The 23,291-nt window shown below is 45.2% G+C and overlaps 1 protein-coding gene across 1 annotated transcript in view; it reads right to left on the bottom strand.

Annotated features, from left to right (window-relative positions):
- DLGAP3 (DLG associated protein 3) overlaps positions 1-23,291 on the bottom strand; it is a 57,156-nt gene that overhangs the window by 18,478 nt on the left and 15,387 nt on the right. The window contains exons 2-5 of the mRNA XM_061596402.1: positions 18,289-18,494; positions 16,879-16,993; positions 11,341-11,584; positions 9,619-9,959 (exon numbers count right to left, since the gene is read on the bottom strand). Of these exons, the coding sequence (XP_061452386.1) occupies positions 9,619-9,959; positions 11,341-11,584; positions 16,879-16,993; positions 18,289-18,494 (906 nt within the window). The remainder of the gene's footprint in view (positions 1-9,618; positions 9,960-11,340; positions 11,585-16,878; positions 16,994-18,288; positions 18,495-23,291) is intronic.

Raw genomic sequence — 23,291 nt, 5'->3', positions numbered from 1 at the left:
TCAAGGAAGCTCTTAGAGGCAAAAAGTCTTCCTTCAGAAAATGGAAGTCTTGTCTGAATGAAGAAAATAAAAAAAAAACACAAACTCTGGCAAAAGAAATGCAAGAAGACAATAAGGGATGCTAAAAAAGAATTTGAGGAGCACATTGCTAAGAACATAAAAACCAACAACAAAAAATTCTATAAATACATTCAAAGCAGGAGACCATCTAGGGAGGCGATTGGACCCTTGGATGATAAGGGAGTCAAAGGAGTACTAAAGAACGATAAGGAGATTGCAGAGAAGCTAAATGAATTCTTTGCATCTGTCTTCACAGTGGAAGATATAGGGCAGATCCAGAGCTTGGAAAAGTTACTTTTTTGAACTACAACTCCCATGCGCTGGCTGGGGCTGATGGGGGTTGTAGTTCAAAAAAGTAACTTTTCCAAGCTTTGGGCAGATCCCTGAACCTGAACTAACATTTGCAGGAAGGGATTCTGAGGAACTGAGACAAATAGTGGTAACGAGAGAGGAAGTTCTAGGCTTAATGGACAATATAAAAACTGACAAATCACCGGGCCCAGATGGCATCCACCCGAGAGTTCTCAAAGAACTCAAATGTGAAATTGCTGATCTGCTAACTAAAATATGTAACTTGTCCCTCGGGTCCTCCTCCGTGCCTGAGGACTGGAAAGTGGCAAATGTAACGCCAATATTTAAAAAGGGATCCAGAGGGGATCCCGGAAATTACAGGCCAGTTAGCTTAACTTCTGTCCCTGGAAAACTGGTAGAAAGTATTATTAAAGCTAGATTAACTAAGCACATAGAAGAACAAGCCTTGCTGAAGCAGAGCCAGCATGGCTTCTGCAAGGGAAAGTCCTGTCTCAGGAACCTATTAGAATTCTTTCAGAGTGTCAACAAGCATATAGATAGAGGTGATCCAGTGGACATAGTGTACTTAGACTTTCAAAAAGCGTTTGACAAGGTACTTCACCAAAGACTTCTGAGGAAGCTTAGCAGTCATGGAATAAGAGGAGAGGTCCTCTTGTGGATAAGGAATTGGTTAAGAAGCAGAAAGCAGAGAGTAGGAATCAACGGACAGTTCTCCCAATGGAGGGCTGTAGAAAGTGGAGTCCCTCAAGGATTGGTATTGGGACCTGTACTTTTCAACTTGTTCATTAATGACCTAGAATTAGGAGTGAGCAGTGAAGTGGCCAAGTTTGCTGACGACACTAAATTGTTCAGGGTTGTTAAAACAAAGAAGGATTGCGAAGAGCTCCAAAAAGACCTCTCCAAACTGAGTGAATGGGTGGAAAAATGGCAAATGCAATTCAATATAAACAAGTGTAAAATTATGCATATTGGAGCAAAAAATCTTAATTTCACATATACGCTCATGGGGTCTCAACTGGCGGTGACTGACCAGGAGAGAGACCTTGGGGTTGTAGTGGACAGCACGATGAAAATGTCGACCCAGTGTGCGGCAGCTGTGAAAAAGGCAAATTCCATGCTAGCGATAATTAGGAAAGGTATTGAAAATAAAACAGCCGATATCATAATGCCGTTGTATAAATCTATGGTGCGGCCGCATTTGGAATACTGTGTACAGTTCTGGTCGCCTCATCTCAAAAAGGATATTATAGAGTTGGAAAAGGTTCAGAAGAGGGCAACCAGATGGATCAAGGGGATGGAGCGACTCCCTTATGAGGAAAGGTTGCAGCATTTGGGACTTTTTAGTTTAGATAAAAGATGGGTCAGAGGAGACATGATAGAAGTGTATAAAATTATGCATGGCATTGAGAAAGTGGATAGAGAAAAGTTCTTCTCCCTCTCTCATAATACTAGAACTCGTGGACATTCAAAGAAGCTGAATGTTGGAAGATTCAGGACAGACAAAAGGAAGTACTTCTTTACTCAGCGCATAGTTAAACTATGGAATTTGCTCCCACAAGATGCAGTAATGGCCACCAGCTTGGACGGCTTTAAAAGAAGATTAGACAAATTCATGGAGGACAGGGCTATCAATGGCTACTAGCCGTGATGGCTGTGCTGTGCCACCCTAGTCAGAGGCAGCATGCTTCTGAAAACCAGTTGCCGGAAGCCTCAGGAGGGGAGAGTGTTCTTGCACTCGGGTCCTGCTTGCGGGCTTCCCCGCGGCACCTGGTTGGCCACTGTGAGAACAGGATGCTGGACTAGATGGGCCACTGGCCTGATCCAGCAGGCTCTTCTTATGTTCTTATGTTCTTAGGATTTGGGAGCAACAAACTGTGCTATGCCAGCAGAAAATGGGCATGTGAGGAAGTCAATAGACATGTGCATGAAACGGGACATGATTTAAAGCAGGATGCGCAATGAAATGAATCAGCCTTCCCTCAACTTACTCTCCTTCAGATGCTTGGGATGACTAGGGGAAGGGCCACAGCTCAGTGGCGGAGCATCTGCTTTGTATGCAGGAGCTCCCAGGTTCAATTCCCTGGCATCTTTTAAACGTTTTTTTAAAAAAATATATGTTTTTAAATTTGTGTATTTGTTGTTAATGTTTGTAATTGTTGTAAACTGCCCAGAGAGCTTTGGCTATGGGCCGGTATTAATACATAAATAATAAGAATAAGAATAAATAATCTCCAGGTGGGGCTGGGAATGTCCCTAGTCTGGCGTCCTGCAGAGCCGCTGCCATCCAGTGTAGACAATACTGAGCTCGATGGACCCATCAGCCCCAGCCAGGACAGTCATTGCACAGAGCTGCTCCCAGGTTTGAGGGGCTCCCACCACTCAGGCGGGCTGGCTGGCTGGCTGCTTGCCAGTGTGCACTGCAAAACACTGAGCCACACATATCCTCCAAGGCTCCAGCTACGTGCCATTGTAATTTAAACAATTTCTAACCCCAAGGTGGGAGTTGACAGTGAGCTCAGCCAATCAGATACCAGGTTTGGGGTTTCGAGGCCAATGAGAGTGCCAGAATAGCATTCTCAGCAGCACACACACCTTCACTGCTCTGATGGGCCCCATGACCCCAAAGGTGGTGTCTCATTGGCTGAGCTCGCTACCATTCTTGTCCCAAGGTCAGAAAATTTAAATATTTAAAATGGCAGGCAGGTAGATCCTTGGTTGCTGATTCAGCTGTTTGTGTGCTGCTGTTGGTTGCTTCTGTGGGGCATCTTCAGAGTTGTTTGGGGCTGCCTGGGATGTGCAGGGTCCTGTGCCTGGAAGTGCGGTCGCTGGGGAGAGGGACTGATTGTTAAACTGCTCTGAGAATTATAGCTCTGTGAGGGGAATAGGTGCCTCCTAACAACTCTCAGCACTCTTAACAAGCAACAATTCCAAGGATTCTTTGGGGGAAGCCATGCCTGTTAAAGTGTTATTGTTGTGCTTTAAATGTTTAGTGCAGATGGAGTCTCAGGCTAAGTGCTTTTGGGGTGAAGGAATCCTAGGCAAGGGCAGAGAAGAGCTGCTCTAAATAGTAATCGTGTTTAGCTTTTTTTCCTTTAGGTTGTTCAAAGCTATCTCATACATTATTGCAGAGATGCTTACAACAGAGCTGTCAGTATTTCTCTCACGCTGCAGATGGCTGAGACTTTGCAGGTTGCCTTTGGGATCTGCAGAGAAAACTGGGCTACTATTTAAGATGAAGACTATATCGCTGGTTCTTCAATGCCCTGTGAGGTGGGTCAGGCTGAGAGATAGGGTTGATTCTAGTGCTAGTCCTCCTCAGAGTAAACCCACTGGAATTAATGGATATAACTAAGTTAGGTTCATTAATTTTAATGGGTCTACTCTGAGTAAAACATAGTTGGATACAACCAAGAGTAGGTATCTAGTTCATGACTACCTAATAAGTTGGGATGGCTGAATTTGAATTATGAGTTCTCTCACTTCCTTGTCTTTCTAGTATTAAGTTCAGTTGTCTACATTTCTGCATTAGTTAACTGATTGTTTTTTAAAAAGTTATTATGAAAATTCATCAAGAGTCTCCTGACATCACACATTTTGGCAAGCACTTCCCCCTAATGTAATACAGTTTTCCATCATAATTTTCACAAATATGTGCATTTTATGTACACTTCCTCCTACTATACACATTTTTGTATGTGTTACTTGATTGGAGAACTGCATTGCCAAATTCAGAGAAGTGTGAATTTTGAAGGATAATTATATGTCAGTTCATGCATCTTTTTCAGGAAGGGCAAATTGGGGACTTTCATATTAAAATGCAAACCAGACTGAATTTCTCCCCGATCCCTACTGAATGAATGAAGACTTGAACTCAGTCTCTTGTCTTTCTGCTGTCAAATATCTGAGTGCTAAGCTGCTGTTAAAGGCACAGAAGCAGAGCAAGGGAAAAAAATGTGGCAACAGTAATTAAAATGTTGCCTTATACTCACAGCATGTGTTTGCTTGGATGATAGGAGACCAGTATTCAGCTTGGCTCTACAAAAGGATGAGGACTAGCCACCTTGCTGAGGGTACCAAATAAAACAATGACTCAGATCTGTGCCACCATCAGAGGCTTGTGCCCCAGCTTGGCCAGCCTCCCCATCCCCCTCTCTGCCACCCTGCACTATTTTGGGCCTGTGAAAATGACTCGTCTTCTACTGAGATTTTTGTGCATTGGTAGCCTGTTTTATTCATGGCTGCCTTTTTTTTAATTGGCCTTACAATTTGATCTGCAATAATCAGCAGGTGAAGCTTTGCTTGGCATGGAGAGAAGCAACTTCTAAAGTCCATAGATCAAGCTGCTGCTCTAAGGGCACATGAGCTGGGGCCAATAAAAATGTTGGCAATTCTGTCTTCCTGAAAGGAAAAGCTTCATCTGCTAGATTTCTGCATGTCAGGCTGTTGTTAATGCCACAAGAGCAGGGCTGGTAATGGAGGTAGATGGGGTCCATTAGAACTAGAAGGGTGAAAGACATAGAGGACAAACTTAGGTGGAGCCAATTAGTCCTAGTCTTGCCCCTGCTGAGTTCTATGCGGGCAACACTGAGACTAAGAAGGAGGATACTGGCAGGCAGTGCCACTCTCCAGGCAGGTTATAAGCAGTACCGTAGTGGCAAATTCAGAAGTGCAGGGTCCCTTCATGATAGCCATGCCACACCCTCATACAGCCATGCCTTCTTTCCCATTTTCCCTCCTCCCCCTTGCTCTCCCAGTCATCTTGCAAGTCCACATTCCACTACAACAGATGTCCCTAGGAGCCAGCATGAAAGGGGAGGCTGTGTGTTAGCCACTGAGAAGAGTCTTCTCAGGGGCTGACTCATCTCCTTTCATTCTGATTGGCTCCAATCAGCACAAAAGGACAAGGACTCATCTCAGCGGCTAACACACTCGCTTTTCTTACTGATTGGCTCATACACAAGGACCTCGCTGGGACCCTGCTTCCAAAAAGCTAACAGGTGTACGACAGCCCCACATCGCCGGATGACTGCACCCCTGGTTGTAAGTAGGAAGGCAGGCAGGTGGGAGCTAGCTGATGGCAGACTGAGGTTGGTGGGGCAGTGACCCATTCATCCTAATGGACTAGCTTCCATGGGATGTTAAAAAGTGGAAATTCTAGATGGCATCTGTTTGCCTTTGCTATGTTTGAATGAGCCCCTAACGATGACAGGAAGAGAAATGATAAATGGGATTTTCAATGCTGGAAAGTTTGCAAAACATTGGAGCCAATCAGAGTGAAAAGAGGTGAGTCAGTCATTGAGTCAGAACATGATGCCTTGTAACCATACCTTTGTAGAATGGCTTAATTGATTCATTTTGCAGCAGCTTCTAGCACTTTGCTAAGAGCCAGAGCTCCTGCTCTCAACATTTTTGACCTTGTCAAACAAGCAATTGTGCACCATGAAGTTGAATTAGACACTGTCCGCCAGCTTGCCCCCTCAGCTGAACCGCTTGGATACACCTGTCAGAACTTCATTTAACCTCTCTCCGCAACACCTGTGTTGATTCTGACAAGGGACAGGCCCACTAATGAAGTATGAACAAATGGCGACCAAACGTAATGCAAATATAGGAGGGCTAATAAAAATTAAAAGTAGCAAAAAGGGAGAATGGGTAGGAACCCGGTGCCTGCCTTGGAACTCTTTTTTCATTAGAAGTTTGACATTGTCATGAAAAATCAGAAACATTGCTCGCTGTAACCATAAAACAACATCAGGAACCTTTGGGAGTTTTCCATATCTGGGCAGACATGGATTGAGTTTAGCCCTTTGGGCCTTTTTGGTTGCCAATGTGAGCTAAGAGAAATGTCCTAATTTCACACTCCCTTGTTAGAAGGATAGTAGACAATGCCACCTTGGAAACGTACAGTCTACCAACTTTCTCTATGCTCAGGAGGACTGGAGCAATGAATATGAATGTTGAAACCACCTATGTTGCTCCTTTTAACTCTGGCTTCTCTTAAGGAGGACTATCTCAATATCCCGTCATAACAAATCAGGGTATTTGTTTTGTGGAAGTAGAAATGAATAGGGCTCATTCATTTCACTCCAAATCATGACCAGCCAAGAAAAGAATGCTGGAGTAATGAATGAGTTCTGAATGTCATATATTCATTTGTTTCCATGCATTCCTCATTCCTTTTGTTCTTCCTTTTACAGCCAAATAGGTCAGATGGAGATTTACAGGGAAGAGGGAGAAGAGAGAGCAGTTTTTCATTAAATCTAATTTTAGACATAGCCCTGGACACCACTTGCTACTCATGGGGCAAATGAAAAATGAAATCCTAAGAGGATCTTTAAAACTCTTGAGGCTAGTGGGCAAAGTCAGTGACATGTCCAAGCTTTGGGAGAAAGCAGTCATGTAGCCCTAGAGTTTCTCTAAGTAAGTTCTGGAGAAGCTTCCTAGTCTAAGACAGAAGGAAATGCTAACATAGATTCTACCTTCTATACTGTTACTCTAAGTTCCCTTGACTTCTTTAGCTTACAGATGGTATGGAGAACTCAAGTCCAGGGGCCACATGTGGCCCTCCAGATCTCTCTATTGGCCCCTCCTGGGACTCTCCCCAAGCCACACCCCTCCATAGCCACACCCTTCTCATCAGGCCACACCCCTCACCACCTCTGCTTTGTACCCTCCTTGAGTGGTTTTGCCTGGCTAGGATGTGTCCTTGAACTCTGGTTATGCTTCGTGCTTGCTGGAGAGAGGATAGAGAGAGGCATGGGAGTGTGTGTAGAAATTGGCCTACTGTACAAAGGTCATATTTACATGGGTTGCTCCACCCGCTTTTGCCACGGATCCACCCTCCACTGGCATGAGATTCCCAAGAGATTGCCCAGAAGGGCATGCCGCCCTTGGGTTGATAAAGCTCCCTCACCCCTGGCCGTTGGTGAGATTTTTGAAACAAAGGAAGATCCTCCCAAATTCCTCCAGCATCCAAAGGAAATGACACTTGCTCTGTATGACCAGCTTTGTTGATGTTGGGGATTTGGACTAAAATCCCTAATGTTTTAGACCATGTTGGAATCCAGCTCCCATTGGCCCCATTGTGGCCAATGGCAAAGAATGGTGGGAGCTGTAATCCAGCAACATGTGGAGGGTACCACATTGGCTACCTCTGTTTCTGACAGTAATTAGGGTGAATGTCTGTGTGCTTATAAAACAGGGACCCTTTCCTTTCCCTTGGAGGAGAACCTGAAAAATCATGGCAATTCAGTGCAAAGAGATGGGAAGAATGAAAAACAATGAGTCTGTCAGTGAATGAATAACAAAATGAATGTGACTTGAATGATCAACACAACAAATAAATAAAATAAAATAAAAATGAATGGGATAATAAAAATGAATGGGATAACAATGCAAAGCAAAGCAAAGCAACAAGCCATCTCCTTAACCTGTGATCTTACTTTCTGATGATTTGCCACCAGGGTATTTTTTATTGGTTATGTGTTTTTAAAATGTCTAAAGCACTCTTCATCCAAACAGATCCCAGGGTAGTGTGCAACAGCAACAGCAATGATAAAATATGATAAAAGCAAAGCATAAATTGCCATAAAACCAAAAACACGTAAGCCAGAACAAAATAATAAAAACAAAAGGCAAAAACTAAAAACCAAATGCTTGGGCAAATGAGGAAGCCTTAACTTGGCACTGAAGTAGGGATGAAAAATTCTGTCAATTTCGGTTCTCTCTATTTCTCACATTTTCAATCTTAATTGCAGTTCTCTACATTTCTGCAGCAATTTGTGTGGTTTTTTTTAATCAGGAGGGAAAGTCTCTGGCAAGTTAGTGTGAATTTCTCCAAAGAAACACATTTTTGTAGGCAGTTTTGACTAATGTACAACTTTTTGCAAGCAATTCCTCATCATATAACACGTTTATATGTTATTTTCACTCATATATTTATTTTTATGCACACTTCCCTCTAATATATGCATTTTTGTAAACACTGTTTGGTTGGCAACCCGTATTGTAAAATGCAAAAAAGTGCAAATTTGAAAGGATGGCTGAGTTTCAGTTCTCATATTGTTTTGGAAAGTACACATTTGATAGATTCAGCCTGAAATGTGAACTGAATCAAATTTCTTGCCCAAACCTACACAGAAGAAACCAAAGATATATATCTTTGCAAGCAATTTCCTCCCAATGTAATGTATTTTATATATTATATTTTTCTAATATGTGTATATTATTTGTACCCATTCTATGGTTGGAGGACTGCTTTGCCAAGTTTAAAGAAGAGCAAATTATAGCTGTGTTTCAGTTTGCATATTGTTCCAGAAAGTGTGAATGACGTAGATTTGATTTAAAATCTGAATTGAACTGAATTTCTCTTCCATCCCTACTTTCACTTCAGGCTTCTTTGGAACAGCAAGGCAAAACAAAGCAAATGAACAGCCAAATTGTCTTGGGCCAGCCTTGCATATGCATTGCTTTTCACAGAGTGGGTACCCACTGAACTGTACAAAACCCAGAAGTCAAGGTGTAAAATGAACTGTCTTTGGAAGCAATGTTTGAGCTATATATTACTATAATCCAGGTGTGTTCACTATATTCTGATGATACTAGACTTGTTTTGGCTTTAGCGATCTTCTTGAGTGGATTCTAGTGATACCCAGTGTTTATTTTTGGTGGTTTTTTTGGTAAAAAATGACATGTCGGTACTTATATCTTAATAAAATTATTGTGGGGGCCAGCACAAAATGACTGTCATGGGCAGCACAAAATGAGGTGCTGGTATGCTGTACTGGTGAGTACTGTCACAAAAAAAGCACTGGTGATACTATCTTTTGAACTGGTTAGAGGTGTGAAATATTCAGTTTTGGAAGACTGGGCACTATTAACACCCACAGAGTATTTAGTTTAAGTTCTATAAAGCTCCAGAAATGTATTTAAGCTTTGGGATATCATCAGTGTTCATGTAAATGTACTTATTATGTGATATGATCTTTTCTGAGATAACTGTTTATATTAAAGATTGATGGGGTACTATTCAGCAGCTATGGCTACTAAACATTTTTTTTAGAAAAAAAGTGACATTTACCTTGTACATTGGTTATAAAAGACAGTTCACTTTATTCTTTGACTTTTTTTGGGTAGCATTTGCTTAGTAGTCAGTGAGAGGTTCTCTTTCCAGGTGGGTTGCGCCCACTGAATTGTGCCACCCCATTCTGCAATGGAAGCCTAAGTTCCCTGTGACCCTGAGCCTACCTGAACTCCAATCGACGGGCGCCATTTCCTCTGACGAGCCAAACTTCTCAGCTCCTCCCTCCCCGGAATCGTCCTGATGATGAGGGTGGAGGGTTTGGGGGCAGTCCTGGGTTGGATGGAAGGCACGTCCAGGGACATGGCAGTGATCTTGGCACTTTCTAAGCTCTCTGTGGAATTGCAGCGCTTGGCGGCCTCTCTGGACCATGATGGACTTCTGCTGATCTCTCTGGGCAGGAAGCTGTCGTGGGTGGACTCAGTGCTGCTTTGCGTTGTCACCGAAATGAGGGGCTTGGCTTTGATTCCTGAAGGGAGGGGAGGGGGAGCTTTCCTGTAACTAAAGGCTACATGGAGTGGGGTGGGGTGGAGGAAATAAAGGTAGGGAAGGAAAGCAAAACGTGTCAGTTACAAGGCAAGTCTCTGCTGTCACAGGCACTTATTGGACTGGACCTGTGATGTTACATATAGTAAGACAACTCCCCCCCCCATTGCCTGCCTGGTTTTGGAAGTGTTTTACACATACAGTTTATTGACAAGTAACAAGTTCCCCCTCCTTCCTTTCCTATAAAAAATTACAAGCCACTTTGAGTTAATTCATCAAGAACTGACTTTTTAAACAAATAAGAAAAATAAACATTGCACAATATCCTCAAGAGTCCTTCACAGTAGGCCAAAGACAGGAGCGCAGGTTCAATCCCAGGCACCTGCACGTAGGGCTGAGAAACCCTGGGCTCTAAAACCCTGGAGAAACAATGCTTGTAGACCACGAGTAGCCAACAAGGAGCCCCCCAGGTGTTTTATTTATTTATTATTAAATTTATATCCCACCCTTCCTCCCAGAAGGAGCCTGGGACAGCAAACGAAAACACTAACAGCACTCTAAAGCATCTTAAAAGCAAAAGACTTTGAAACATATTAAAACAAAACATCTTTAGAAACATATTAAGACATCTTTAAAAATATATTAAAACAAAACATCTTTAAAGACATCTTTTAAAAACTTCTTTAAAAGCAATTCCAGCACAGATGCAGACTGGGATAAGGTCTCTACTTAAAAGGCTTGTTGAAAGAGGAAGCTCTTCAGTAGGCACCAAAAAGATAACATAGATGGCGCCTGTCTAATATTTAAGGAGAGGAAATTTCAAAGGGTAGGTGTCACTATACTAAAGGTCCGCTTCCTATGTTGTGCAGAAAGGACCTCCTGATGAGATGATATCTGCAGGAGGCCCACACCTGCAGATCGTAGTAATTGACTGGGTATATAAGGGATAAGACAATCTTTTGGGTATCCTGGTCCCAAGCTGCATAGGGCTTTGTACACCAAAACTAGAACCTTGAGCTTAGCCCGGGAGCTAATGGACAGCCAGTGCAATTCTTTCATTAGGACTTCTGTATTGGACTCCAGCTCCCATCAGCCCCAGCCAGCATGGCCAATGGTCAGGGGTAATGGGAATTGGAGTCTAATAACACCTGGAAAATACCACAATGACTATCCCTTGGCTAGGTTATACTATAGTAGATTAACCAACATCCTGTTTTTGAGGAAGGGATGCAGCTCAGGGGTAGATCCCCTGCAGTCCCATGCACATCCAGGTACGGCTGGGAAAGGCCCCCCTCTGAAACCCTGAAGAGCTGCTGCCAATCAGTGCAGACCATATAGAGCCAGATGGACCCAAGGTCTCACTTGGTGAAAACCAGCTTCCTACATCCTTTGTTGGTACTTACAGGTGCTTGGCTTGAGGATGCTGCTGGTGAGGGGCTGGCCAGGCTGGTGAGTGGTCGTTGCCATGGTAAAGAGAGAAAGGCAGTCATCGTCCTGGGAGCAGCCAGCTTGGATGGCTCTCAGGTAACTATGGCTGCGCATGCGGAAGCAGCCGGGCAGGTCTAAGGCCTCGACGGCCTGTGACTCTACCTCTCCGAAGACAGACTCGCATACGGCCTCAAACTGGTGGTTCAACTCATCATTAATCTGGGGAAGAAAATTGAGGGTTGTGAACGTTGCTGGGAGACCTGTGGTGCCAGGGCTAGGGACCAGCAAATCTGTCAATTTTGGTTTCCTGTTTCTCCAATATTAAGTTTGGTTATTCACGTTTCCACATCAGTTCATGATTTTTTTTTAAAAAAGTCATGAAAATTCACCACTAGTGTGAATTTCTCCTAATGCACACATTTTTCATCCAATTTTGCCTAATGCACACATATTTTTGTGAAGCAAATTTTCACTAATATAATGCAGTTTTGCATGTGATTTTCACAAACACATTCATTTTTATGCGCACTTCCCCATCATACATGCATTTTTGTACCCATTACATGCCTGGAGAACTGCACTGCACAATTTGGAGAAGTGTGAATCTGCAAGGATTGCTGTTCTAAAGGTTCACCTTTAAATGCAAACTGAATCAATTTCTCTCCCATCTCTGATTGCAGCCTAAGTGTGATGAACTTCAATCTGGGTCCAGATTGTTGAGTTATCGATTTTGTTTTTTGCGGAAGGGAATATTTCAGATTGTATTCTGAAAATTGTATTCACTTTTTGTTAGCCTGCAGATTTCTTTAAGCTTGATTTAGAAGTCACATTTAATAGCCGTCAGCAGACCATATCCTCGGTGAATTGATCTAATCCTGCTTTTAAAGGCCTCTGACGTACCCCATCAGGGGAAGGGCGGTAGCCCAGTTGCAGAGCACGTGCTTTGCATGCGGAAGGTCTCGTGTTTAATCCCCAGCATCTTCAGGTTAGGGCTGAGAAAGATTTTTGCCTGAAACCCCGGAAAGCCATTATCAGTAGGCATAGACAATCCTGAACTGGATGGGCCAATAGTAGGGTTGCCAGGTTCAGGGCCTGAGACTGATCCTGTATCTTAAGGCCCAGCCTCCAAGAGGTCTTCTGTATCTTTAAAAGTTGTACAGGGGGAAGGGAGAATTCCACCTTGTGGTTTTTCCCATTACAGTGTTGCAAGAACACCTGCACTTGGCTGACTCTCTCTTCTCCTAAAGATACAGGATCAGTCTCAGGGACTGAACCTGTGGTTTTTCTCATTACAGTATTACAAGAAAACCTGCACTTGGCTGACGTTCTGTTCTCTGAAGATACGGAATCATTCTCAGGCCCTGAGCCTTGCAACCCTAGCCAATAGCTTTGGCTCAGTAAAAGGCAACTTAATTGTTTGGGGGCTGTAACTCAGTGGCGGAGCATCTGCTTTGCATGTAGAAAGTCCCAGCTTCACGTCTGGGCATCTCCAGGTAGTACTGGGAATGTCCCCTGTCAGAAACCCCGGAGAGCTGCTGCCCATCAGTGTAGACAATACTGAGCCAGATGAACCAATGGTCTGACTTGGGTTAAGGCAGCTTCCTATGTTCCCATCACCACATCTTATAGCTGTGAGTTCCATAAGTTAACTATGTATTATCTGAAGGTGTGTTCTCCTTTTCTCTGCTCTGAGCCTAACAACGCTATTTTGGACAACTCTGTCCCTATCCCTTTGCCATCCCCACTTCAACACCAGAGATTTATATATATATATATGTGCCTTTTGCTGCCAAATCGCAATGCTCCCTCAGGTCTCCTGTACATATGTCGCAAGTGAAGCCTGGATTGGAACCATAACAGGCTCTGGAGCCCAGAATCAAATTTCTTAGCATATTTGAGGGTGCACCTGCTCTCCTGCTGCCACTCCAGTTTGAACTTGGCAGAGATTAGGGACATGTGAGGTGCTAGGATCTCCTTTGCACACAGTGGTTTCTCTTAACACACTTCAGGCATCAACGACAACGAGAGGGAGACGTCTGCTCCACTACTGTATATAGCATTGTGATTTGGCAGCAAAAGGCACACAGACATGAGCATGAGTTACCAGCAAAAGCAAGGCGTGGGGCAGCAGGAATAACCAACATGTCATGGACATGTTTTGTGTGTGGTGGTGGGGCATGCATCACAGAATCATAGAATAGTAGAGTTGGAAGGGGCCTATAAGGCCATCAAGTCCAACCCCCTGCTCAATGCAGGAATCCAAATCAAAGCATTCCCGACAGATGGCTGTCCAGCTGCCTCTTGAATGCCTCCAGTGTTGGAGAGCCCACAACGTCTCTAGGTAATTGGTTCCACTGTTGTATGGCTCTAACAGTGAGGAAGTTTTTCCTGCAACTTGAGCCCATTATTCCGTGTCTTGCACTCTGGGACGATCGAGAAGAGATCCCAGCCCTCTTCTGTGTGACAACCTTTCATGTACTTGAAGAATGCTATTATATTTCCCCTCAGTCTACTCTTCTCCAGGCTAAACATGCCCAGTTCTTTCAGTCTCTCCTCATAGGGCTTTGTTTCCAATCCCCTGATCATCCTTGTTGCCCTCCTCTGAACCTGTTCCAGTTTGTCTGCATCCTTCTTGAAGTGCGGAGACCAGAACTGGATGCAGTATTCAAGATGAGGCCTAACCAGTGCTGAATAGAGGGGAACTAATACTTCACACGATTTGGAAACTATACTTCCGTTAATGCAGCCTAATATAGCATTTGCCTTTTTTGCAGTCACATCGCACTGTTGGCTCATATTCAGCTTGTGGTCAACGACAATTCCAAGATCCTTCTCACATGTCGCACTGCTGAACCAAGTATCCCCCATCTTATAACTGTGCATTTGATTTCTTTTTCCTAAGTGTAGAACTTTGCATTTATCCCTGTTGAATCTCATTCTGTTGTTTTCAGCCCAGTGCTCCAGCCTATCAAGGTCCCTTTGAATTTTGTTTCTGTCTTCCATGGCATTAGCTATGCCCCCCAATTTTGTATCATCTGCAAATTTGATAAGCATGCTCTGTACTCCCTTATCCAAGTTGTTAATAAAAATGTTGAAGAGCACTGGGCCCAGGACCGAGCCCTGTGGTACCCCACTCGTTATTTCCACCCAGTATGAGAAGGAACCATTGATAAGCACTCTTTGAGTACGATCCAACTGTGGATCACCTGATAGTGGTTCCATCCAGACCACATTAAGATAGCATGCTAATCAGATTATCATGGGACACTTTGTCAAAAGCTTTGCTGAAGTCGAGATATATTATGTCCACAGCATTCCCACTGTCTACAAGGGAGGTTACCTGATCAAATTTTACTAAGTTAGGTTCATTAATTTAAATGGGTCTACTCTGAGTAAAGCTTAGTTGGTGGCAACTCATAGTAGTTATCTAGTTTGTGACTACCTAATAAGTAGGATGCCTGAATTTTTTCCTTTTTGATTTCTCTCACTGTGATTAAATGGAACGTGGCTGTTTTGAGTGGAGACTAATGCTAGGCATTGAGGGCATGCAGGTACAACAGGGTTGGGGGTTTGAATGTGGCCCTCCAGGCCTCTTTTTCTGGCCCTTGGAATGCTCCCCAGGCCACACCCTCTCTTTGCAGGACATACCCCTCACCGGCCCTGATCCACATCCCATTGAGTTCATGAACTCTGATAATGCCTCATGCTTGTCTGGATGGAGGACAGAGAGGGGTGTGTGTGTGTATGTGTGTGTAGAAACTAACCTACTATACAAATATAACATTGACCAGAGCTTGGAAAAGTTACTTTTTTGAACTACAACTCCCATCAGCCCAATCCAGTGGCCATGCTGGCTGGGGCTGATGGGAGTTGCAGTTCAAAAAAGTAACTTTTCCAAGCTCTGACACTGACATTTGCTGCCCCCCCACTTTTGCCTCAGTCTCTGCCCACTGCTGGCATGTGGTCCTTGGAAGGGAATATGGCTCTTGGGCTGAAAAAGGCTCCCCACCCCTGAGGCACAGCATGGACTTTATTTCAGAGCTTGGCAAAGTAACGGAGGACTCATTACATCTTTTGCTCTCTACTGCAATTCCCCCAAGCTCTCAACGAGACAAAGATATGCAAACAGATTCCACACATTTTTGCAATCCTGCCCTCCCCTGCACCCACACTTGTAAGAGAAAAAATAATGTCCAAGTGGGGATTCAGGTGGACTCTCAATATGTCAACCGGACTGATGAAGGTGGGGTTGAAATACTGACAGTCCACCTGAACCTCAATGATTAAGGTGGCCCACGCTTGAAGACACACAGCCAAATTTATATGGATGTCAGAGTTCTCCACTCCCCACTTTCTCAACCCCAGGGGTGGGGAACCTGCAACCCTCCAGATGATGCTGGGCTCCAGCTCCCATCATCCCTGACCATTGGCCATGCTGGCTGGGGCTGATGGGAGTTGGAGTCCAACAACATCTGGAGGGCACCAGGTTGGGGAAGGCTGCTTTGGAGAAGGACAGAGCCATTTATTGGCTGCATAGACTACATTTGGACAACTACCTTTAACAGTGGTGGCTGTTGCCCATTGGGACTGGTAGGGCAGAAAGCAGGAAAACCAAGTCAGTGGAGGTTGGTCCCTAATGGCAAATGGGGCTCTGCCCCACCAACTTCAGTCTGCCTCTCTGCCTGCTTTCTTACTTACAACCTATCCAACCAGTCCAGCTCCCCCCTCCTCAGCCTCAGTGTTGCCCTTGTAGAACTCATCAGGGAGGAGGATGGGGACCAAACTAGAATTAGTTGGCTCCACCCGTCATTGGCTTGGCTTCTGTCTGTCATTGCCTCTGGCTCCGCCTACTGTTGGGCTCCCTGCCTTCTGCCCCACCATTCGCCATAGGCACCAGCTGCCATTGCCAAAAGTAGGTGGAGTCAGAGCCAATGACAAGTGCCCTGACTGGTTGTGGAGGCTGGCCGAGGGCAGCGTTTTGTTAGCTCTGATGGAATAGCCTCTACTGATCCTTAAGGTGACTTTCAGAATGAAACCATCTTTTTGAAAAATCCAGCACAGTACACTGCAGGCATGCTCATCCTGGTACCCACCAGATATTGCCGGGCTATATAAGAACAGGAGAATATAACAAGAGCCTGCTGGATCAGGCCAGTGGCCCATCTAATCCAGCATCCTGTTCTCACAGTGGCCAACCAGATGCCCCATAGCAAGCACAAGAACAGTCTCCCCCCGTGGCTACCGGCAACTGGTTTTTCAGAAGCACCCTGCCTCTGACTATGGTGGCAGAGCACAATAATCGTGGCTAGTGGCCACTGGTAGGCATGAATTTCTGTCATCTTCTTTTAATGGATTATACCTTAAATATACATTGCCCGTCATCTGACCACTGGCCAATGCTGGCTGGGGCTGCTTGGGAGTCCAACAACAGCTGGACGGCCACTGGTTTCCCCCACCCTGGTCTCTTCTGCCCCCCTCCCGCAAGGCAACCGCTAGCAACCAAAGCACCTCACCTGCCCGGTGGTGAAGGAATGTCCGTACCCTTGTCCCCTCGGCCGGATTCGGGGTGATGTGCAGCAGCTGGGACAGTTACAGATATATGAGTCAGAATAGTGCCTATTTGCAAACCTAATGAGAGACATGGGGAAGAAAGGTTTCTGAACAAAACCCGAGACACGACATGAGCAGAGCAGATGGAAAATGACTCAGGGCTGGCTGGCGCTATCTTTGTGAGCTCCCTGCCTCCATCTAATCAGGCAGGGGCAGGGGAGGCTCAGGCCCAGGGGCCAACTGCGGCCCTCCAGGCCTCTCTATGGGACTCTTCCCAGGCCTGTTCCCCTCTCGGCAGGCCTCACATTTCACCAGCCCTGCTTTGCACTCTTTACTGGAGGGTTTTTGCCTGGCTGGGACATGTCTTTGAACTTGCCTGGATGGAGTCTTGCTTGCCTGGATGGAGAATAGAGGTGTGTGTGTGTGTGAGCATGGAAACGAGTGAACGGCACAAAGGCCAAATTTACATTTGTTGCTGTGCCCGCTTTTGCCTCTGGCCCTGCCCACCACTGGCATGCGGCCCTTGGAAGGTTGCAGGGAAGGGAATATGGCCCTTGGGCTGAAAAAGTTCCCCACCTCCGCAATAAGCTGAAGCTCCTTGCTACCCAGATTCTTACACCGCCAGACTGGTGTGGAGGGTACTTTTAAAGAAACAGAGAAATGAATGTGTGGAAGCTTTATAGTTACTATGACTGCCCTCCCAGCCAGCTATCAGTGCAACAACCCTTTTCAGGCCTTGATCCAGGACAGGTGTGAGGGCTCTGACACAGAAGAAGAGGAACCAGCTGCATCAGGAGGGTCAGTAGTGCAAGCCATGGAGGTGCTGAACTCAGGTCCTGGCTCCAAAACCGAGCCTGTCAGGCAGGAGCCCCTTGTGCCATAGCCCTCCCGGAGACAGGAGTCCCTGACCCAGGCTCTTCCAAGAATCTGGGCTCCTTTACAGCAGGGGCCACATGCTTCTGAGTCCCCAGTACAGGAAATGCAGAAGGTGGGAACTACTTTCAAGGTGATGGAGCGCTAAGTTCCAGGACTTCCCTTTTTCAGATACTCCACCCTTCAGGAAGGGGATGGAGCCTAGGAGGGGGTGTTCTGGGCCAAGAGGGATAAAAGGCCAGCAGTGGAACACCAAATTTCATTGGTGCAATGTCTCTGCTTGGAGCTATCCAATGTCCTGAAACTCTAACCTGGCCCTACTTGCTACTTGTTTGACTAAGCATCCCTCCCTAAGTCATTGACTCCTTCTCATGGTCAAGGCAGGATGCTTCACTTATCAACACCATCCACTTAAAAATGCCAGATTTGTTTTGCCCCCTTTGCAGAGTCCCCCCTCCAGTTATCTCTCTGAGACACACACTCTGTTCTCTGTTTCTTACTTGGTTCTGGCCTGATCTACACTGGAGGAACGGCGATACCCATCACGCCGAGTCAACCCCTTGGGAGACACCTTGGTGCTGGTATCCGAGTCCCCACTGTCATCATCTCCCATGGCCTTGATATAGCTGCCACTCCGCATCCGTCGACAGGGTATCTCACCATCCTTCCCTGATGCTGGATATCCTCCCCAATCATCTTGAGGTACCTGGAAGAAGAAGATAATTTGTGTAGTGTGTCCGCATGCACACCAGATGCTTTTGGGTTAGTACAAAGTTCCACTGAAGATCCTGGTGGCAATTTAAGGCAGCTCCTCTGGGGATGCAACTATACATGCCCTGGTCTCCTCTCGCCTTGACTACTTTAATGCGCTCTACGTAGGGCAACCCTTGAAAACGGTCTGGAAGCTGCAACTGGTACAGAAGGTGGCTCACCTGATTAAAGGCAGCCGCCGGCGAGATCACATAACTCCAGTGCTCAAAGAGTTGCACTGGCTACCAGTTGCTTGCCGGGCCCAATTCAAGGTGTTGGTTTTGACCTTTAAATCCCTACACGGTTTTAGCCCAGCCTATCTGAAGGAGCGCCTCCAGCATCATCAGCTATACCGCCTAACAAGATCGGCCTCAGAAGACCTTCTCTCTATCCCACCAGTCAAAACAGCTAGACTGGTGAGGACTAGAGAAAGGGCTTTTTCAATTGTGGTTCCCACCCTATGGAACTCCCTTCCAAATGATCTCTGCCAGGCCCCCTCTACAATGAGTTTCCGCCGGGCCGTGAAGACCTGGCTCTTCAGGCAGGCCTTTGGGGTGGGCTAGATTTTAGCATCATTGCTTTTAGATTTTAATGTTATTGTATTGATGTGTCATTTTGTGCTATTTTGCTTATTTTATACGTCACCCAGAGTGACTGGTTAGCCAGCCAGATGGGAGACTAAGAAATCAAATAAATAAATAAATAAATAAATAAATAAATAGCGTTTAAGACAATGATTGCATCTTGCTCTTGTTCTCCTACCAACCTATTCAAACATCCCTATGAAGTGGCAACACTGAAATTGATTTATGAGTCCACCTTACATGGCAAACAACTCTGGGAATTGTAGTTTGATGAGAATTATGTGCCTGTGATCCCGAAGCCCTCCCAAATGACAGTTCCCAGAGACAGATGGAACAAATTTGTAGGGTAGATATGAACTGGGGCTTTCTGTTGTTATCTATTGGAAAAGTTAGATGATGCAAAGGCTAGAGCTCTCAGATGCTATCTATACTAGGGAAGGGCAACAGGCAGATTGAGATTAATGGTAGGTCCCTGGCAATTTGCAGTAGATCGGTAAAGGTTTCCTGATTCTCAGTCATTTAACAAGAGTAAATAGAACAGGGAAGCACCATGGCACAGTGGCAGAGCACATGCTTTGCATGCAAAAGGTCCCAAACATCTCCACAAAGGCCTGTCAAAGATTCTGTCTGAAATCCTGGAGAGTCGCTGCTGCCAGTGAGTACAGACAATACTGAGCTAGATGGAGCAATCAGTATAAAGTTGCTTCTTATGGACCTAAAATTGCAATAAAAAATTAAATCCCTGCCATGATTGGACTTGTGCTAATTACGTCTCTCTTGGTCTCAAGTATTCCTTACTTGTTAAATACGAGTACTGCCTTTGACTAGGACTTTGTTGAGTTCTCCTGGCCAGTTTGAGAGTTTTGTGTTAGAATCGCTGCCTCATAACAACTCAGAGGTAGACTTCTGTTTGCATAGGCAGATCATCCCAGGGCATGATTCACATGGGTTTTGCAGGTAATAGGCTCCACCCCTAAACTACCTTGTTGAGGCACTATTTTGCACCTGGCTCTGCTTGGTGGACCCCAGGGTGGAACTTATTACACTACAATAGGTATGGGAACCTGTGGCCCTTTAGGTGTTGCTGGCCTATAATTCCCATCATCCCTGCATGCTAGGGGTGGATCTGCTAATTTTGGTCACCTCAGTTCCTCATTTTTCCAATCTTCAATTCAGTTCTCCACATTTCTGCAGCTAATCTCATGATAGTTCTTTAGGATTTTAGTGTGAATTTCTCCTATTTAAGATATTTTTGAATGCAAATTTTGCCAAATGTGCACATTTTTGCAAGCAAGTTCCCCTAATATAATGCAGTTTGGTATGTTATTTTCACAAATACATCCATTCAGTTATTTTTTAACACACACTTTCCCCTGATACATGCATTTTTGAAACACTGGTTGGTTGGAGAGCTGCATTGGAAAATTTGGATAAGCGCAAATTTTGAATGATGGATGAGTTTTGGTTCTCATAGTTTTTGGAAAGTGCAAATTTAATAGATTTGATTTTAAATGTGTATAGGGATGGAAAGATCTGTCTGTTTTCGTTGTCTCAGTTTTCATTTTTCCAATGTTAAATTCAGTTCTCTACATTTCTACAGCGACCTGCGAATTTTAAAAAAAATTCTCATGAAAATTCTCTACCATTTTAGTGCGAATCTCTCCAAACAAACACATTTTTATAGGTGGTTTTCACAAAGGTACACCTTTTTGCAAGCAATTTCTCATCACTTCATGCCTTTTTCCATGTTATTTTCACTCATGTATTCATTTTTAAGCACACTTTCCTCTAATATATGTATTTTTGTAAATGTTGTTTAATAGGCGCATTTCGCATCCCAAAATTCAAATACATCCGAATTTTGAAGGATGCCAGTGTTTCGGTCCTTATATTGTTTTGGAAATTGTGAATTTGATAAATTCTGCTTGAAATGCAAACTGAATTGAAATTCTCACCCATCCCTAAATGTGTATTGCATCAAATTTCTCCCCCAACCCTCCTGCATGCTGGCAAGACCTGATGGGAAATGGAGCCCAACGATGTCTGGAAGGCCACAGGTTCCCCATCCCTGCCCTACAGGAGTAAAACTGTTTTTACATCAGTTTAACTGTCATGCCTTCCCCTCAAGGAATGCTGTGGAAGTGGGATGAGAGGCTTCTGTGAACGTTCATTACCTTCACAAAAGCTACAATTCCCAAGCTATTTTGGTGCCTGAGGCGAAAGGACAAGATGGCGTCCCTTCCCCATTCCACATACAGAAGCTGACTGGACTGGCTGAATCTTACTTCAACACTGATTTTACCCAGTGGTGGCTGGTGCCCTTTGGGACCGATGGAGCGGAAGGCAGAGAAGCCAACTATAGGTGGAGCCAGAGCCGATGGAAGGCAGTCCCAACTGATTTTGTTTTGGCCTCCATTCTTCCTACAAGGGCAACACTGCGACTAAGGAGAAGGAAGCGAACAGGCCGTGCCACCCCCCTGGACAGGCTGTAAGTACAACCAGTATTACAATCTTACAGTCTGAGGTTGGTGGGGCAGCGAACCAGTTGCCCTAATGAGACAACTTCCATTGAATCTACTGCAGCATGAGGCTGAGGCTCATTTAGGGGGGCAGCACAGGCCATGTGGCATGCATACCTCTGCCCTACAACAGAGGGGAGTGGCTCAGGAGGAACAGCCAGGGGGCTGCTGCCACTCTCCCAGCATCTGCTGCTGCCTGAGGTGGTTGCCTCACTGTGTCCCATAGTAGGGCAGGCCCTGAACTGAAGCCATGACAGTTAAATTGGCTTATGTGGGCAGAATGAACATGTCTTCAGGACACATGGGGGTAAACTAGGATGCAAATGGGCCCCACCATGCTATTCTCCTGGGTTTTTTTTTTTTTTTTGGTGTGTGCCTTTGGCTTTTGAAAGCATCTTTGCCTCCTGACAACTTTGCCTTCTATCTTCATGTAAAATGCCCAAATGAGTATCACTCTTTTTATTTAAAAATATTTGCAAGGGGGAATTACGCAAATCTAAAAGGATGTTGGGTGTTTTTTAATTAAAAAAAAAGGCAAAGCCCACCCAAAGTTCTATTCCTGAGTTTTAAGCAAAATTTTTTACATTTTACTGTAAGATTTCAGAAAAAGTGATCTCCTTCTGCAGGTGAAAGACAGCAAATCAGAGCTAATACTCACAGAGCAGACCATTAATGGATTATTTTGTTTGTTTCTCTCTCCCCCCTCCCCCTGGCCCTTTTTGACATCATTATTTTGTTCTGTTTTGACTTGTGGTCAAGAGAATAAAACCAATTAAGAAACAACAAGCTCTGCTAAAAATGCATGGATGTGCACATAGTGTATAGAGAGAAACACCACCTTTGTTTCCAGGCAGCTGCCAAAACCTGAATATTTACAGAGAAGACAAAACAAATGCTTTTATTTTCCAGACATTTCATTGGGGAGAAAGTAAAGTGAAAAGAAAGAAGAAAATCATTGGACTGATTCTAATGGAATTGTGACTATTAATTGATGGCATATCTCACATTTTCCCCAAGGAGCTCAAGGCAGTGTAGAAGGCTCACCCCTCACAGTTTATCTTCACTACAGCCCTGTGAGGTAGGTCAGGCTGAGAAAGAGTCTGGCCTAAGATCATGGCTGACTGGGGTTTTGAAGCAGGGGCTCTCTGATCCTAACCTGACTCTCAAGCCACCATACCACCCTGGCAAGTGGTGGCTGATGCCCATAGGGCAGAAGGCAGGGAGACCCACAGAAGGAGGAAGCTGTCAGGCACTGCCACCCCCTTGATGGTCTGTATGTAAGAAGGCAGGCAGGAGAGGGTTGGCTGGGGACAGACTGAGCTTGGTGAGGTGGTGTCCCATTTGCCCTAATAGATACCAGCCTCCACTGCACACTGGCTGCCACATGCAGGGCTGGAGCCAGACGGCAGCCAGGTCGGGCCCTGGCCGAGGGCCCCTGAAGCCCAAGGGGCCCCTGAAGGGCCCCACCTTAGGGTGCATGGGTAGCGCTCCCTTCCACAATCCATGGCAGTGTGGGCTCCCAACCCTGCCACAGATAGCAGGCAGGGAGCTTCCAGGCACCCCCACTACTACCCCACAGGCCTGCAATGCCCGCCTGCATACCCCACCTACTTCTCCCTTGAAGTAAATGTTGGTTGTGCTCTGGGCGCA

This window comes from Rhineura floridana, chromosome 15 (genome assembly GCF_030035675.1).
Source record: "Rhineura floridana isolate rRhiFlo1 chromosome 15, rRhiFlo1.hap2, whole genome shotgun sequence".
Lineage (NCBI taxonomy): Eukaryota > Metazoa > Chordata > Lepidosauria > Squamata > Rhineuridae > Rhineura > Rhineura floridana.
The sequence above is the reverse complement of the archived record's forward strand: the minus strand, read 5'-3'. Positions and strand labels throughout refer to the sequence as shown.